This window comes from Rattus norvegicus, chromosome 8, assembly GCF_021556685.1.
Source record: "Rattus norvegicus strain SHRSP/BbbUtx chromosome 8, alternate assembly SHRSP_T2T, whole genome shotgun sequence".
NCBI lineage: Eukaryota > Metazoa > Chordata > Mammalia > Rodentia > Muridae > Rattus > Rattus norvegicus.
The window spans coordinates 52,365,673-52,383,318 of NC_141541.1; the positions used below are offsets into that span (position 1 = coordinate 52,365,673).

Sequence of the window (17,646 nt, forward strand, 5' to 3'; positions counted from 1 at the left end):
CATGTTGGAACTGGGCAAAGCGTCTTTCCACTCTGAGCTGTACAATATGATTGTTTCTAGAGTATCCACTTTATCTGTTCTTCAGTTGAGTTTCCAAAACTCTAATGGTGCCTCTCCTCTAGAGCTAAAGTCTAGTTTGAAATAATACCACCTGTCCGGCTCTGGTGCCCATTTTAAAAATGGTGCTTCGGTCTTCAACAGCGATAGTTCTTTCGTAATTAAGATCCGGGTGGAAACAATGGGTAGGTGCAGCGGGGCAGAGCCGAGGTTGCTTCAAAGAGCTTCTTGCAGGTCAGGAGGGAGGGTCAGGTCCTAGCCGGGTTTTGTTCCTGCTGGCGCCGGAATCCTCTGAGTGTAGGGAGCTGCACTGCTGGCTGCCGAGGCCTCTGGTTTGTTCCTGGCTTACCAAGTTAGCTGAGTAGGCGGCGGAGCGGCGGCCCCCGGAGGGTCACTATGTGGGCCTTCCCGGAGTTACCTCTGCCGCTGCCGCTGTTGGTGAATTTGATCGGATCGCTGTTGGGATTTGTGGCTACCGTCACCCTCATCCCTGCCTTCCGTAGCCACTTTATCGCCGCGCGTCTCTGTGGCCAGGACCTCAACAAGCTCAGCCGGCAGCAGATGTGAGTAACGGCACACAAGTGACCTGGTTTAGGGGGCCAGGGTTGTGCAGGACAGGGGCGAGGACTGAGGTGCTTGGCTTTGCACTGGCTGGAGAGCTAACCCAGGCACCCAGAACTCTGGGAGGTTAATAGAATTGTCTATCCTGGGGAAGGACGGAATGGAACCGTTGGGTGTCAGGAGTTGTAGAGGGGTATCCTTTTCCCCGTGCACACTCTCCCTATTCCCCAACAAACAAAATTCCGGGAAGAAGGCCACTTTGGTTTACAGGAACCCCTACTATTGTTGAGTGACCACGCCCCTTTCTTCTTCCTCCTCCACCCCAATCTGTTGGGCTGCAGCCCAGAGTCCCAGGGAGTGATCAGCGGTGCTGTTTTCCTTATCATCCTCTTCTGCTTCATCCCTTTCCCTTTCCTGAACTGCTTTGTGGAGGAGCAGTGTAAGGCATTCCCCCACCATGAAGTAAGTGCATTAGTGGGGATGATCGGCTGGGGCTGGGCACTTGAGTTTGGGTTATTTGGATTTGGGAAAAGGATGCTTGTGACCCCAACTGTAGCGACAGGAATTCTTGGACTGGTGACAGAGTACTTCCCTAGTATGGGCAATGCCTCAGGTTCAATCCCCAACTTGGAAAGAAAAAAAAAAAAGGGAATTCTTGAAAGACCTAGTCATGACTTGCCTGCTTCTCCCCCAGTTTGTGGCCCTGATAGGTGCCCTCCTTGCTATCTGCTGCATGATCTTCCTGGGTTTTGCTGATGACGTACTCAATCTGCGATGGCGTCATAAGCTGCTGCTCCCCACAGCTGCCTCACTACCTCTCCTCATGGTCTACTTCACTAACTTTGGCAATACAACCATTGTGGTGCCGAAGCCCTTCCGCTGGATTCTTGGCCTGCATTTGGATTTGGGTGAGTAGCCCTGCCACTACTGCCCCTGTGGCACCTACTTTATGGGCCCCTTCTCTCTGAGATTCCCAACAGAAGACCCCTCCTGGTGACCCATATATCTGTCAAGTCTATCCGTCTATCCTTATATCTGCTTTCTCTCTTTTCCCTCCTTCTTCCCTATCTCTTTTATTTCCTTCCTGTTTCAAGGAATTGAACCTAAGGCCTTGTGCTTACACTCAGGCCTATATCAAGCTTTTCCTTTCTCTTTTTTCCATTGAAACAAAACAAAACAATCAGGGTCACACACCAAATTGCCTTGAACTTATTTAACCCGGGCAGGCCTTAAACTGGCAATCCTCATGTCCCAACCTTCCAAGTAGTTGGAATTACAGGCCTGTGCTACTAGGCCTTGCCTGTTCAGATCCTTTCTGGTGTTCAATTCATCCTGTGCTGTTCTGTAAACCAACAAGCAAATCCAAATCCTATATTTCTTATTGTGTGTCCCCTTTCAGGCATCCTGTACTATGTCTACATGGGACTGCTTGCAGTGTTCTGTACCAATGCCATCAACATCCTAGCGGGAATTAATGGCCTAGAGGCTGGTCAATCACTAGTCATCTCTGCTTCTATTATTGTCTTCAACCTGGTGGAGCTGGAAGGTAGGTGAGGTTGGGGATAGGGAGAAAGACAAGTCTGGGTGTCAGGGAATTGCCTAGTGAATTTAGAGAGTTCCTGAGGGTGGCATGGGGTGGGGGTGATAACACAAAGGTGACTTTATAATGGGAGCTATTTAGCTTGCCGACAGCGATGAGGAAGAAAAACAGTGATGCTCTCATTCACAGCCTCATTGTCATGAATTGCTAGACCAGTTATTTCTATTGGGACATAAATAGCATCACAGAAACCCAACAACAGATAGGGTTCACTCTCTGACCGACCATAGTGCAAAAAGACTCTTCCCTCCCTAATCCTGTCTGAATACAGGCAGACCGAGAACACTTAGCAATATAAAAATGACCACAGTCCCACAGCTAACATGAGAGGGTGCAGCTTTTTTTCCAATAACAATTTAGTTCTTCCTACTTCTTTCTGTTTTGTTATTTTGAGACAGTCTTGCTATGTAACCCTGGCTGGCCTCAAACTTACGATCACTCTGTCTGTCTCCTAAGGGCTGGAATTATAGACATGTGCCACCGCACCTGGCTTCCTTCTACTCTTCAAAAAAATTTAAAAATTATTCATCTACTTGAGCTCCCAGTTCCCAGAGTACATCTCCACTTCCTTTTTTCCTCTCCCAAATTACCCAAAACAAATCCCCTCATAGTATCCCTTGACTGAAATGGTTTACAGTTCCCTATGGCGTTTGATATCCAAAGACTTAGTTTCTATGTAAGCCCAAGTTTATTAGTTATTTTGGGTTGTCTTTAGTTGATGGACATCCACGAGTGCTTATTAAAGCCTAAGCACTTTGTTCTGAGACAGGGTTATATCAGGTTGCCCGGGAACTCAGATCCAAGTTCTGAGATGAAAGGCATGTGTGCTTCCCCTGCTCCCAGCTAAAGGGAAGTACTTTTTTTTTTTTAATTATTTATTCATTTATTATATATAAGTACACTGTAGCTGTCTTCAGATACACCAGAAGAGGGCATCGGATCTCTTTACAGATGGTTGTGAGCCACCATGTGGTTGCTGGGAATTGAACTCAGGACCTCTGGAAGAGCAGTCAGTGCTCTTAACGGCTGAGCCATCTCTCCAGCCCAGGGAAGTACTTTTAAAGCATTATCTTATTTAAATTAAATGACTCTATGTAACTGGCATTATCCAGTTTGACAGTGGGGAAAGTGGAAACTTGCCGAAACTCAATGTGTCCTATTCAAATTCACACAGCCTGGAAGGAAAACTGATGTTCATATCCTAGCTGGAGTTTTTAAACCACATTTAAGATACTCACTAGCTTTTCTGGTTTTTTTGTTTGGTTTTGTTTTGGTTTTTCTCTGGGTGCCCCTGACTACCTTGGACTCACTGTGTAGCCCAGGCTGGCCTCTGACCAGGAGCTATTCCTACCTGAGCCTTCTGAATATTAGGGGTCGCTAGCTTTTTTTAGAGATTTAATGTGTGTGGGTGTTTTATCTGCGTGTATATCTATCTGTAGACCAGAAGAGGTCATCTGATCCCATGAGACTACAGTTATAGGTGGGTGTGAGCCTCTATGTGGGTGCTGAGGATTGAACAGTTGAATTTGGAACCTCTGAAAGAGTAGCTAGTCCTCTTAACCACTGAGTCATCTTTCTAACCTGTTGCTGTTTTTTGTAGTTGTTGTTTGTTTTTTTTTGGGGGGGGGGGCTCAGTTAAAGTGATAAGCATATTGGGAGTTGCCTGGGTGACATGAAGGGGAAGTTAGGGCTGGGCAGGGTAGCAAATGCCTGTAATCCCAGCACATGGGAGGCGTGGCCAGACTTGACTACAGGGGACGTTAGAGACCAGTGGGAGCAGAGTGGGGGTAGAGTTGGTGTTGAAAGTGACTTGGGGGTTGGGGATTTAGCTCAGTGGTAGAGTGCTTGCCTAGCAAGCGCAAGGCCCTGGGTTCGGTCCCCAGCTCTGAAAAAAAAAAAAAAAAAGAAAGTGACTTGGGTGGGGTGTTCCTAACAGCCGGGGACATAAATTAGATATAGATGAGACCGATGTACACAGAGGATTCGGGTACTGACGTCCTTGCTTTGCTCCGAAGGTGATTATCGGGACGATCATGTCTTTTCCCTCTACTTCATGATGCCATTTTTTTTTACCACCTTGGGATTGCTGTACCATAACTGGTAAGTAGGCCTATGGGGAAGAGAAAATGATGGGGGTGTGTGGCAGGGATGGTCTTCACATAACCCAGCTTCTAAGGAAGAGACAAAAATGGTGCATACTTTTGTTGGGTATTCTCTGGGTCTTGCATTGGTAGTGGCTTGCCACCCCTGTCGTTTTGTGTTAGCACAACCACTCCTGGGTGTGTGTGTATGTGTGTATGTGTGTGTGTGTGTTTACAGTACAGGGTAGCAAATCTGGGGTCTTAATGCCAAGCAAGCACTTTAGAACTTAGGTTTATCCCCAGACCCTTTTTCCCTTTTGAGAGTGGGGTTTCACTAAGTTTCCCAGGTTGACATTGAGCTTACTGTGCTGTCAAGGCTGGACTTGGATTACAGGCATGTGCTATTAGATACCACCCCTCACCCTACCAGAGTGCTGGGGATCAAATTCATGACCTTGTCCATGCTGGCCAACTGCTTTATCAGTAAACTACACTCCGGCAGCCTAGTGGTGGCATGGATCCCTGTCTACCCTGCCGTAGTTGGGAACAAATGCTGTGTAGCTCCCAGGAGTCAATGAATCTGGGGCCTTGACGCCTACAGAGTTTCTAGAACAGCCTTCCCTTTAGAACATAGGGTCAAGACTGGCCTGCTGCTGAGTGTGACTGATTGAAAGAGTCAGTAACAACTCTTGCCATTGGCTCAGACCCTCTCTCCCATACAGGTACCCGTCTCAGGTGTTTGTGGGAGACACCTTCTGTTATTTTGCTGGCATGACCTTTGCCGTGGTGGGAATCTTGGGACACTTCAGCAAGACCATGCTGCTCTTCTTTATGCCACAAGTATTCAATTTCCTCTACTCACTGCCTCAGCTCTTTCAGATCATCCCCTGCCCTCGACACCGTATGCCCAGGTAGCCACTCTGGGGCTTTAAAGGGTCATTATAGCTTTTGCCTTGGGATAGCTAACGCCAATTTATGCATTTCCTATGTAGAAAGAAGTGAGGGGAAAGAAGAGGTAACTGTATGTGGGTAGCCCATTATAATTTACAACACTTGGGCTGGAGAGATGGCTCAGCAGTTAAGAGCACCTGACTACTCTTCCAGAGGTCCTGAGTTCAATTCCCAGCAACCACATGGCTCACAACCATCTGTAAAGAGATCTGATGCCCTCTTCTGGTGTATCTGAAGACAGCTACAGTGTACTTATATGTAATAAATGAATAGATCTTTTAAAAAAAAATAATTTACAACACTTGCTTACTTACATAGTGTGTGATGCTTACAGCTGATGACCCAGAAGCAAGCATCAGAGCCAGAAACCGACTTCAGTACCTAAGTGCTCAGTACTCTTCTTAGTAACCACAGGGTGCAGAGTTCTTTGAGTCATTCAAACGAAGTCATCTTCCCATTGCAGACTCAATACGAAGACAGGCAAACTGGAGATGAGCTATTCCAAGTTCAAGACCAAGAGCCTCTCTTTCTTGGGCACGTTTATTTTAAAGGTAACAAGGTAACAAGGAGGTAAGGCCCCAGGCCGCCATCCTTAATTTGGGAGAAGAGAAACCTAGGCCTTCTCAGGCCCAAGGGGAGTTTGGAAACATCAAGAAGAGCCCTATTTGTGAAGTAGATCTGTGCACCTGAAGTTGTCTTCACCTCTGGTCCCTGCAGGTAGCAGAGAGCCTCCGGCTGGTGACAGTTCACCGAGGGGAGAGTGAGGATGGTGCCTTCACTGAGTGTAACAACATGACCCTCATCAACTTGCTACTTAAAGTCTTTGGGCCTACACATGAGAGAAACCTCACACTGTTCCTGCTGCTCCTGCAGGTACAGCCGAGGGTGGGGCTTAGTAATACAGTGGGGTTTATGTCTCTGGTCAGCCTTGGTTCCAATTCCAGTCCACTTTTCCTAGGTTCTGAGCAGCGCTGTCACCTTCTCCATTCGTTACCAGCTCGTCCGACTCTTCTATGATGTCTGAGCTCCCTGACGACTGCCCTTTACCACACAGTCTCCATTGGACCTCAGCCAGGGCCCACCTCTGTCCGCTCCGACCGCCTTCTGGTCCAGGCTCAGCTTCTGCCGTCATCTGTGACTACTGACATCCTGGATGGACTCCTTAGTGGACTTGACGTCCACTAGTTGGACTTTGCCTATGCTTTCTTGAGTTTGCTACTCCCTCCCTTTCTGCAGCCTCACCAGGTGGGCCTGTAGCATCTTTTATGCAAATATTCATGGCTCAACTTTCAGAACCCTAACTCTAAAGGAATCCCCTGGGCCTTGAGAGAGAACCTGGGCTAGGGCTAGAGTTAGGGCAACATACTCCAAGGTAACCTCACATCTGACTATCAAATTAAGTGTTCTGATTAGGAAGAGCAGAGGCAGGGCCATGTGCTCAGAATGGTGACAATAAAGGATTGCCTTTTACTTGTTCCTCTAGGTGTAGCCACTCCTTCCTCCTTTCTTTTTAACCTTTGAGGTTCTTATTGAACCCTAGGGCATCCTTATACTTAAATGCTCTACCACTGAACTATATCCCAAGCTCGACATATTTATTTTTTTATATAGGCATTTTAGAATAGATTGAAAGGATTAGAGTGGGTACCTTTTCCAATAGGATCCCTACCCCTGCTCCCCTCAGACCCTTTCTTGTAAGAGAGGTCTGTCACATACTGAGACCAGACAGAACATATCAAATAAATATTACAGCACAAACTTGTGATAGCATAATGGATAACGGTGCTCCGTTTTCTGGCACAGGATTAAACTCTCAGAAGGTTTCATTTCTTTCATTTTAAACCCTCCCTTTTCAGCCAAGCCTTTAATCCCAGCACAAGGGAGGCAGAGGCAGGCGGATCTCTGAGTTCCGGGGCACCAAGGGCTAATCAGAGAAACCCTGTCTCATTAAAATAAAAGCCAGATGGTGGTGGTGCACGCCTTTAATCCCAGCGCTTGGGAAGCTGAGGCAGGCAGATCTCAGAATTCGCAGCCAGCCTGGTCTACAGAGAGATCCAGGACATCCAGAGTTACACAGAAAAACCCTGTCTCGAAAACCCAAAAATAATAATAAAGAACAAGCAAATAAATAAACCCTTCCCTTTGCCAGATTAGAGGAGGGAGTAGGAAGTGCCCTAACCTGGAAGGAGAAAGGTGCTTACAGTGAAGACCCTTTTCCTTTAAAACCACAGGCCGGCTCAGATTTCCCAGAAACCATAGAGGTAGCTCCAAGCTCCACCCTTCTAGTCTTCGGGTTTGTGGGCGCGCCGTAGCGTTTAAATTTCGCGCGCTCTATACTGATTGGCCATTTCCAAGGGTGATTCGCCTCCAGCTTGCAGCCACTCCGCCTTGTCTTCTTCCCCGGGTAAAAGGTTTTCAAATTGGACCAATCGCTGAGCGCGTTCTCTCGGCTATGGCGCGTCACCGAAGGGTTAATTACAACCAACCAGAGGTGGGTATTAAAAAAAGAACCAATTAGGCGGAAGCGGGGGCGTGTCCAGAGAGTTTATAAGGGCGAGCTTGCCCGCGCGAGGCGACAGTTGACTGCGGCGGTTGGCGGTTTGTCTTCTGGCGTTTTTCTCAGCCCTTCTACCTCGCACACGATGTCGGGTCGCGGCAAGACCGGCGGCAAGGCCCGCGCCAAAGCCAAGTCGCGCTCTTCGCGCGCCGGCCTTCAGTTCCCGGTAGGCCGCGTGCACCGACTGCTGCGGAAAGGCCATTACGCCGAGCGCGTGGGCGCAGGCGCGCCCGTGTACCTGGCGGCGGTGCTCGAGTACCTCACTGCCGAGATCCTGGAGCTGGCGGGCAACGCGGCTCGGGACAACAAGAAGACGCGCATTATCCCGCGCCACCTGCAGCTGGCTATCCGCAACGACGAGGAGCTCAACAAGCTGCTGGGCGGCGTGACTATCGCGCAGGGCGGCGTCCTGCCCAACATCCAGGCCGTGCTGCTGCCCAAGAAGACCAGCGCCACCGTGGGGCCCAAGGCGCCGGCGGGCGGCAAGAAGGCCTCCCAGGCCTCTCAGGAGTACTGAGGGAGCCCGCGCCGCGGCTGCCCAGCCCTCCCCCACCTCCACAAAGGCCCTTTTAAGGGCCACCACCTCCCTCACAGAAAGAGCTGAGCCACTTCGGGCTCCGGCCCGCCGCGTCCCCATCCCATTCTCTCCTCTCAGTCCTCGCGTCTTTCCCCTTCCCTGTGCGGCCTCCGGGTCTGCCACAGGACGCGGGCGCCGGGGCACCTACCCATCCCGGAGCTCGTGACATCGCTTCGCCGTTCTCAGTCGTCGACGGGCTGTGCGGAGAGGTTGCGGCACCTTCCAGAAATCTCGGCCCTTTGCTATGACGTACGGCCGAGGTGGGCTTGAAGGTTAGTTAACCACCCCCCCTCCCCCCCCGCAGCTACAACCCCAGCGTTTTCAGCTTGGTGCTTAGCCCTCTCCTGGACCTTTCAGAAGTGACTTGATTGCCGGACTTTGGTGAGAAGCGGATCATACTGTTTCACTCTGTGTCCCCCTTACTGGCCTCTCAAACCAGTTGACCCTGTCGTCATTCGTAGGCCGGCATGTTATAACGTGAAGCCAATTTTTCCAAGATAAACTGGAAAGGGTCAGGGACCGCCTATTGGCCTGTGGACAGAAGAATTGTATACCTGCCGCAGAAGACTAGAGGAGCCGGGCCTAGCTATCCCTCTCCCTTAACTCAAACTACAACCCAAACACCCAGATACCAGCACAAGTCGGTGAATCCCTGTCTGGACTGAGCCTCTGGCTTCTGAACTGGAACTTTTGCAGCTATTACAAGTTTAGAACCTTAAGAAGTGGGGAGATTCAATGGGCTAATTTTATTAAAGGATCGTTTTTGGTTTGTTTTTTTTTTAAACGGAGTGTCTGATTTAATTTTGAATGCCTAACTTAACTTTGAATGCTGTAGTCCCAGGGCTGGACATTTACAGCTCCATGGTCGAGGAGCCATGTGCCCAGCACATCTCGTGGGAGGGAGTGGGACTAGAGGATAAACTTACCTTCCTTTCTGCAGGCACTGGGAATGAAAGGCTATGTGAAGATCCTGTTAACTAAAGACAGGCAGGCTGTAGGGATGAAGGCTAGTTTCTTTGCTTGGTTGAGAATGATCAGGATGTTTTACAACAGAAAGGTCCCAGACTCAGAATTCAGGTTTAAAAGGGCTTTGGGTTTATTCATATCTTCCCCCAACTCCAGGAGAACCACATTCTGAACTGATTAGTGGCATTGGTTACATTAAAAGATTGGCATGGACTTTCTCTAAAGAGATGAAGCCCACAAACTACTGAGGGAAAGGCAGTCATGGAGGCCCCAAGTTGAGGCATATCTTCCAAGGCCGAAGTCTCAACAACTCTGGTTCAATCTCCTGGGATAATCATTCCCCTTGTTAAGGAGCACAGGACACTTGACAGCCAGACATAGGCACTGGAGTGACAGCTGGGGTTCGGTTCCTGTGCCCTGCAGGCCAGTTAGCGCACATCATTAAGCTGCCGTGCAACATCTAGGATGTTCTTAGCTCCTTTGTTGAGCAACAAGCTTGCCAGGCTGATGCCCAGGTTCTCAGCAGCTAGCTGGGCTCCTCTTGGAATGTTCCGGGCAGTGATTCCAACCAACTGTGGGTCATCCTCTGGACCATCTTCTTGCTGGATGACAGGAGTTATAATTTTGGTGAGAAGATTAAAAGCAGTTATATTTATTCCTCCCTCATCTCCCAGTCAATACCTGAACAGGGACCTGGATGGTGGCCTGCATGGTCTCTTGCATGCTATCTGAGCCATCTAGACTCCAGACTCCACCAGTCAGGTACAGCTAGGAGATAAAATGTTTGTACCAGTATAAAGAAAGCTGCTTAGATGTTTGGGTGTACATGGAAATGCCAGTCCCTCCCCCTCATCCATTTTCCCCAGCTTACTTGCCCATCCTTCATCACTGTATGCACTGCTACTGGCACGCTACAGCCTCCTTCCTGCAATGATATATATGTTCCTTTGAGCTCTTTTGACCACAAACCTCTTAAGAATGTAACTGAGAAGGCTGCTGGGACCAGACCAAGGTCCTCTCCACACATAAAACATTACATACAGAATACTTGAGAAATCTTCCTATTGCCCTTCTTGGTTTCCCAAGTCCCCACAACACCATAGGAGGAACCCATCTTACCAGGTGCCTCAGAAAAGCCCTTTCAGCAATGCAGCGAAGCAGAGTTTCAGGATCATGCAACACACCCACTAGGTCCAAGATATCCTGGTCCTTGGCTCGGACCTCCACCGCCAGGGCTCCCTAAAGGAACAAAAGGTCTGATCTCCAGTGAAGGACATGGGAACACCCCTCTTCTACCTGCTTCCCAGGATCTAATGCATGCCAAAGGCTGCTCCTCCCCAAACATTTTATTTGATAGGTAGTGGATGTCAAAGGTTATGAACCCAAGTTCTTGAAGGAGCACTTCAATAAAGCCCACTCCAGGCAAACTTACCTGACCCACAGCATACATGCATTCCTCTGGGTGCAAGATCTGTGGAGACAGACAAAATTGTGAGATGGGGTGTTCAAAGTGAGTGAGCTAGGGTTTGCCAACCTAGGAAGCCTGGGAAAGGTACAAGTAGGAAGTCCAGCAACTAATCCCAATATCTCTAGCCTGGGCTTGTGTTGTTGGCAGAGTGGTCAAGAAGATATCAAAGGCAGGAGAGAGGCAGAACAAGTGGGAAGCAGAATAGGGCGGCTCCTACCTGGCCCACCCGGTTCTGCCAGCCCATGCGCTGTAGGCCAGCCACAGCCAGGATAATGGCACTGAACTCCTGCAGCTCATCCAGCTTCCGTAGGCGGGTGTTGAGGTTTCCCCGCTGTGGAGAGTTGCTAAGGAGAAATCACCATCTCTTTTCCCCCTCTAGCTAACTTTTAAAACTTGTGTTTTGTTCTGTTTTGCTGAGTGCTGGTGGTACACACCTTTCAATCCCAGCACTGAAGGCAGAAGCAGGGCTCCATGAATTCAAGGCCAAATCTGGTCTACAAAGAGAGTTCCAAGACAGGCAGGGCTTAGCTAGACAGAGAAATCTGTCTAGAAAAACCATAAAGGACTGGGGAGATGGCTCAGAGGTTAAGAGCACTTCCAGAGGTCCTTAGTTCAATTCCCGCAACTATCTGATGGCCCATAACCATCTATGAGATCTGGTGCCCTCTTCTGGCCTGCAGTCATATATGTAAGCAGAATATATAATAAATCAAAAAAAAAAAAGAAAAAAAAAAAGAAAAACCGTAAAAATAAAAAATATATATATATATATTTTTTTTTTGGACAAGATCTCATAATGTAGCCCTGGCTGTATTGGAACTCACTCTGTAATTTTTATTTACTTTAGTTTTTATGTGTATGGGTGTTTTGCATGCATGTCTTCAAAGGCCAGAAGAGGGCATCAGATCCCCCAAGAACTGAAATAAGAGACAGTTGTGAGCTACCATGTGTGTGCTGGAAGTTGAACTTGGGTCTTCTGGGAAAGCAACCAGTGCTTTAAACCATGAAGGCATCCCTCCAGCCCCAGGACACACTGTTTTTAAAATTAGTTTTATGAAACATACCACATGTTCACTGTAAAAACCAAAACCATTTAGTAGCATGTAAAGTAAAAGCAGAAGCACCTTCCATCCCTGCCACTCAGAAGTAATCACTGGTCAGCATTACTTGTATTGCCAGTGTCTGTTTAACTAACAGGTCAACTCTATATAAGCAGTTACCCTCATGGCCAGGCATCCACCTGAGTTTAAGAAGACATTAAAGGACTATGAGTGGACAGACGGATGGATGGATGGATGGATGGATGGATGGATGGATGGATGGATGGACGGACGGACAGGCGGGCAGGTGGATGGATGGATGGGTGGGTGGATGGATGGATGGATGGATGGATGGATGGACAGGCGGGCAGGTGGATGGATGGATGGGTGGGTGGATGGATGCATGGATGCATGGATGGATGGATGGATGGGTGGAAAGGTAGATCGATGGATGCATGGATGGATGCATGGATGGATGGATGCACGGAAAGACCCACTGCCAACATGGACCACTTGCTTCCAAAGGTTCTTCTATTTTCAGGACTCTGAGTTCTCCAGAGTCTTTCTCTCTGTGGTCACTACCCTTCCCTCTTGTGAAAGGATACAATACTCTTGAATTCCAGGTGAGGGAACTTTCTCTGTAGCTGCGCCACTCTCCTCAGGGAGCTGGTCCCCACGGCACTGCTCAGAGAGAGTTTGAAATTAAACTTAACACAGGCTGCCCACTGTTCTCCACTGCCCAACCCTCTGTCCCCTATGGACCAGGGCCCACTTACCTTTTCTCTGGCAAGGTTTCCAGGGTCTTTCCAATAAACTTTGGGTGAAAAACAACAGCATCACAAGGGTTTTCCCGTCTGGAGAGCAAATGATGAAATGTCTTAGTATCTGAAGACGGGGCTTAACTCTAGCCCAGGCTGACCTAAAATTTACTCTGTACCCAGGAGTAATCCTCCTACCTCAGTCTCCTGATTGCTGAGATTATAGGCATGAGCCACCAGGCCAAACTCATTTTCTTTTTTCTTTTTTTTTTTATCTTTATTAAATTGGGTATTTCATATATTCATTTCAAATATTATTCCCTTTCCCGGTTTCCATGCCAACATCCCTAACCCCTCCCCCTCCCATTCTATATGGGTGTTCCCCTCCCAATCCTCCCTGCCTCATTTTCTTTTAAAAGGTTTTGTGTTTCGTTTTCTTGATTATTTACATCTTTATTCTTTATTGATGGGACGGGGAGCATATGCATTCTATACATGTGTGTACGAGTCAGATGACAACTTATGGGTCAATCTTCCCTTTCCACCAAGCGGACCCCAGGGATTGAACTCAGGCCATTGGCTTGACAGCAAATGCCTTTACCACCTAAGCCATTGTGAGCCAGCCTTCTTGCACCCATACCTTGAGGCACAATCTAAGTTCCTCAGACTGGTTCAAATCCCTCTGTAGCCCAGCTGGGATTACAGGTCTATGCCACTGAGCCCAACTCCGTGAACTCTAAATAGCCAACCAATTGGCTTTTCTGCCATACTTAATGACTGACAACCTTCAAAGCAGTGGTCAAGTTCCAAATTGGGGAAATCCCTACCACGGGCCCTCATGTTCATGTGCTCCACTCTTACTTGCAGATGGCTCCAATGGTAAAGCCAGGAGGTAGTATGGTAGGCACATCCTTCAGGGAGTGAACAACCAGGTCCACTCTAGAGATGACAGGGGGAGGGCACAGAGAGAGGCTTTAAGTAGGTGGCCTTCCCCTTCTCCACCCACTCCAGCAGCTGTTCAGGAAGAGGCCATCTTAAGATCTAAGGTGTGTTCTCTTCTCAAGTACTCTACTCCATTTTCCTGGCCAATCTGATTTCCCAGGCAGTCAGGCGATTCCAAAGCGAGACACTCACCTTGCTGAAAGCCTATGGGCTCCATAGTCTAACCCAACAGTCCTGCTAATTTTGGGGAGCCACTTTGAGGTTCTAGACTGGGGGGGGTTCCACATTCCTCCACCCTCACTTACTCATTTTTTTCCAGGGCGTTTTCTAGCTCCTTGGTAAACAGGCTCTTCTCTCCAATCTGCCAGGGAAGAAAGAACCTCAGAGTGAACCCCTTATAAGTGGGGAGAGGGACGAGGCAAGCAGGGATAAGGACTGCCATTACCTTAGAGAGTGCAGTATCAAGAATCTTGTCCCCTGTGGTGGACATAGCAACTGAGGAGAGAGTCAATCAGATACCCATTAATCAATACCTACTGAGTCACCCCTTGTTCAGCCCTTTACTAGATTCGCACCGGAGTCAGAGGCACAGAAACCCCAGCTCCTACCCTCTCAGATACACACACTGACAGACCCATAAAAAGACCCAAAGCAGAATATTAAGTGTCAGGCTAGCCCAGGCAGTTGGAGAAGATGCCCATAGGAGGCGATCCTTCCACCCGCAAGCAGCCAGAACAGTCTTACAGGCAGGCTTTGACCACAGGCAAAGCCAGAAATGCTGTGTCCTCCCATTTGCTACCATTCACTCCTCTCAAGAAAACTTACTGATTTCAAACTGTATGCCAGGGTACAAGGTTTTCAGCATCGCTACCACAGTGTCGGTCTGTATGCGAGCCAGCTGGGGAAAGAGGTTCAGATGGTTCCGGACCTTTCCTGGCCACTGACCCAGGCTCAAACCCCCATATGGATCAAGAAAGATATGAAAGGAACTCGACTCCTCACGTGGAGATGAGAAGGGCCTGGCCTGGGGATCCTTCCTCTGTACCCCAATCATTCCCCTGCTCCAGAGACTCTCTTTCCAGAGGAAGGAAGCTGCCATTCCTCATGAAATTGACTCCTGTACATCCTTATTTGCTCCATGTTAGGAACTCTGGGTCCCCACTAGTGACCTTGTGAGTATTAGAATTCTTGAGGCAACTAGGTCTGTACTCACCTGACTCTTCCGGGTGCCCACTCGAATCACCCTCATCGTTGAGCCGTTTTCTTCCTGCAGAAGAAAGTCCCTGGGTTACAGTCTTTTCCACAGCACCTTATCCAAGAACCAGGATCACAAGCCTAGGGAAAAGGACCCCCAGACTCTAGCCAGGTGAGCCTGCAGGTAGGGAAAGACTCCCAGGACTGGTCCTTTAAATCCTCCTTGGTACCTTCTGCCCTCCTTCGGGATCCAGAGAAGCAGAGACCAAAGGAAAAGCTGTAATGGGATCTGCGGTAGCAGCAGCAATAGGACACTGAGCCCCAAAGCCCAGTCTGGCCAAGGAAGTTCTGAGTGGGAGGGCTGCACACAGCCAGGTGGGTAAAATGATAAGGCCCATCAGCCTTAAGCACAGCGAGGGTGGACCCTGCCGGAGGGCGGGGCCTACAGAGGCTGGGGCAGGACAGATGAAACTTCCCATTGCTAGAGGACAGGCTCACTGTCTACAACAACTCAGGTACCTGAGAAAGTCTCTCTAACCCCCTGGGTGAGACACTAAGTGTTCCTTAGTCGGACTAGGATGTACTCCTATAAGGATTGGGGTCAACCAATCTAATATATAGTCCTGTTCATCCTCTTGGCTAGGTGACTTTGGAAACACCATCCCATCAAGGGCTTGTTAAATTAAAGGCCACCTAATGCCTCAAGATGTCCCAGAAAACTACAAGGAAAAACTGCCTAACGTTCAGTGTCTACATGCTTCCCCTGGTATCCGAGAGCCAGAGCCAAGAGCTCAAAAGGACACGCCTCTTCCTCTTCTTAAGGCGCCTTGGATAAAGGTGTTAGTGCCAAGCTGGTAGAACTGGGTTCTGCAGTCTGACACAAAGGTGACTGGAGTCACTGTTCAAATCGTCCACCTTCCCTGCACTGGGTTCCTCATCTCACAGGTTCTTCTGTAGACAGACACTCAGATTCTTTGTCACTGGAGGAGATGAAAACTTTCTCTTAGACTCCCGTCTACTCCACTGTGATGGTTCCTCCAACAAATGGCTCTGAGATCGCCTTTGCAGTTTAACTAGGCTTGAACCCAGAAATTCCAGACAACGGGAAGCCCATAGAAAGGAATTGCTAGGCTCAAACAATTTTTTTTTTTAATTAATTGACCCAGAACAGCATTTGAGCCAGGTCTGCATACTGTCCTTGCAACAGCTGTACTAGATTAGACAGGGTAGGCACTTCCACGAGTGTCATAGAAGCCAAGACGCAGAGTAGTCATAATTACTATCTAAACGGCACACCGCTATGAACAGGCAGAAAGTGGGTGCTAGAGTCCAGACCTTCCTACCCTAATCCAGTGCTCTGAAATGTCTTCACTAGCAAAGACTGCTGCTCACCGGCCTGAGCAGGAGATAAGCAGGTCTCCCAGCTCTGCCTTATCTCAGGCAGCCTGCTGACAAGTGCAGAACTTTCCAGGCAGGCCAGAAATGACAAGGCCCATGGGGTGGTTCCCCACTCACAATAGCAATTCAGGTGTGTCTCAGCTGGGACTTTCGTGGGTGGCTAGGGCTTGGTAACTTCCATAACGGAGAACGGGAGAAGGCGTGTACACCTCCAAGATGTTTGTATACAGTTTTATGAAGTGGGGTGTGCTCCCTCTCCCCTGAAATGAAGTGGATCATATTCCAGGATAGCTGGATTTGCTTCAGTCCCTACTTCGTGAAAGGATCTTGTCTGTGTATACACCTTTACTGGTCTGGAACCACGGAAATCCAGCCAGAAGCCCACAGGGATGGAATCCCACGGTGGACCATTTTTCCACTCTCACCCCCTCCCCGACTGCTCAGACTCACTCTTTCCCTGCCTTAGGGCAACCTGGTTACTGGCCCTTTAAAAAATCTGGAGGGAGGGGGAAAAATGACAACTATTCTGACCAATAGACGACGGAGCACGGCAACCCGGGGCCAATCGTTGCACCCAGAAAGTCCCGAGAAGTGCGGGTCATCGGTCACCGGCTCAGGACTCACCGCGGTTGTGGCCGCGCCGCCGTTACCGGACATGGCTCCGCTCAGGGCGCAAGCGCGGCACTGCCGCTGCGGTCCCCTGGAGTCTGCAGAAGCCGGCGACCTGGGCGGGTCGTGACTGAAGGCACATGGGGCCGGAGCCCGCACTTCACTCCGGCTGCAGGACCTGCTGAGCTCTGCGTCACGTCCGTTGCCCTCCCTCGAAGGGGCGGCACCTTCCTCTGGGCGGGAATTAGGATTGCGACAGAGCCAGCCTCATCACGAGTCTACTTGTCCAGAACAACTCAAGAGATTTTTTTTTTCTTTTCAATTCTTATTTTATTTCACTTTTTTTCCTAGTCTTTTGAGACAGGGTCTGTGTAGCCCTGGCTGTTCTAGAACTATCTCTGTAGACCAGGCTGGCCTCGAGTTTACATAGATCAGCCTGCCTCTGCCTCCTGAGTGCTTGGATTTAAAGGAGTGTCCCACCACCGCCTGGCTATTTTATATTGCATTTATCAAATGTGTGTGGTGTGAGTGTGTTATGCGAGCATAAGGAGGTCCTAGGGTAACCTGAGAGAGTCGGCTCTTGCCCTCCATTATGTCCCAGAGCATTTAAACAAGTTACCATGCCTGCTAGGGTACTTTCATCATCAACAAATAAAGGATTCCAGAAGGCTTCTCAGAATTTTACAGCTTCACCTCTTCAGCGTTGGCCATAAGCAGTTAGTGTAAAACTTTGCTTTTTTTTTTTTTTTTTTTTTTTTTAATAAGGCAAGGTGTGTGCTGTTAGCTCAGGCTGGCCTTGAAGTTTTCCATTTTCTTGTCTCAGCCTCCCATAGTAGAGAGTATTTCTGTTTGTTTGGGACAGGAACATGTTATGTAGCCCAAAATGA

General features: G+C 48.9%; 3 protein-coding genes across 10 annotated transcripts; 2 read left to right on the top strand and 1 right to left on the bottom strand.

Moving 5' to 3' along the window:
• Nucleotides 1-275: 275 nt before the first annotated feature.
• Dpagt1 (dolichyl-phosphate N-acetylglucosaminephosphotransferase 1) lies at nt 276-9,165 on the top strand. Of its 4 annotated transcripts, none has more exons than XM_087560956.1 (9): nt 276-620; nt 960-1,080; nt 1,313-1,526; nt 2,018-2,164; nt 4,234-4,318; nt 5,022-5,210; nt 5,714-5,801; nt 5,968-6,123; nt 6,248-9,165. In XM_087560956.1, exons 1-9 carry the CDS (start codon nt 454-456, stop codon nt 6,272-6,274), a joined length of 1,194 nt encoding a protein of 397 aa, XP_087417082.1. In that variant the 5' UTR covers nt 276-453; the 3' UTR covers nt 6,275-9,165.
• On the top strand, nt 7,825-9,165 carry H2ax (H2A.X variant histone). Its single transcript, NM_001109291.3, is given in 1 exon segment — nt 7,825-9,165. A coding segment is annotated over 1 exon segment (432 nt). The 5' UTR covers nt 7,825-7,892; the 3' UTR covers nt 8,325-9,165.
• A 291-nt stretch (nt 9,166-9,456) lies between these two features.
• Nucleotides 9,457-16,956, bottom strand: Hmbs (hydroxymethylbilane synthase). Of its 5 annotated transcripts, none has more exon segments than NM_013168.2 (14): nt 9,457-9,952; nt 10,032-10,118; nt 10,222-10,275; nt 10,470-10,589; nt 10,783-10,821; nt 11,036-11,149; nt 12,464-12,539; nt 12,635-12,712; nt 13,478-13,555; nt 13,864-13,919; nt 14,004-14,053; nt 14,384-14,456; nt 14,772-14,825; nt 16,775-16,937. In NM_013168.2, coding segments are annotated over 14 exon segments (1,086 nt in total). In that variant the 5' UTR covers nt 16,808-16,937; the 3' UTR covers nt 9,457-9,778.
• Between the last annotated feature and the right edge of the window lie 690 nt (nt 16,957-17,646).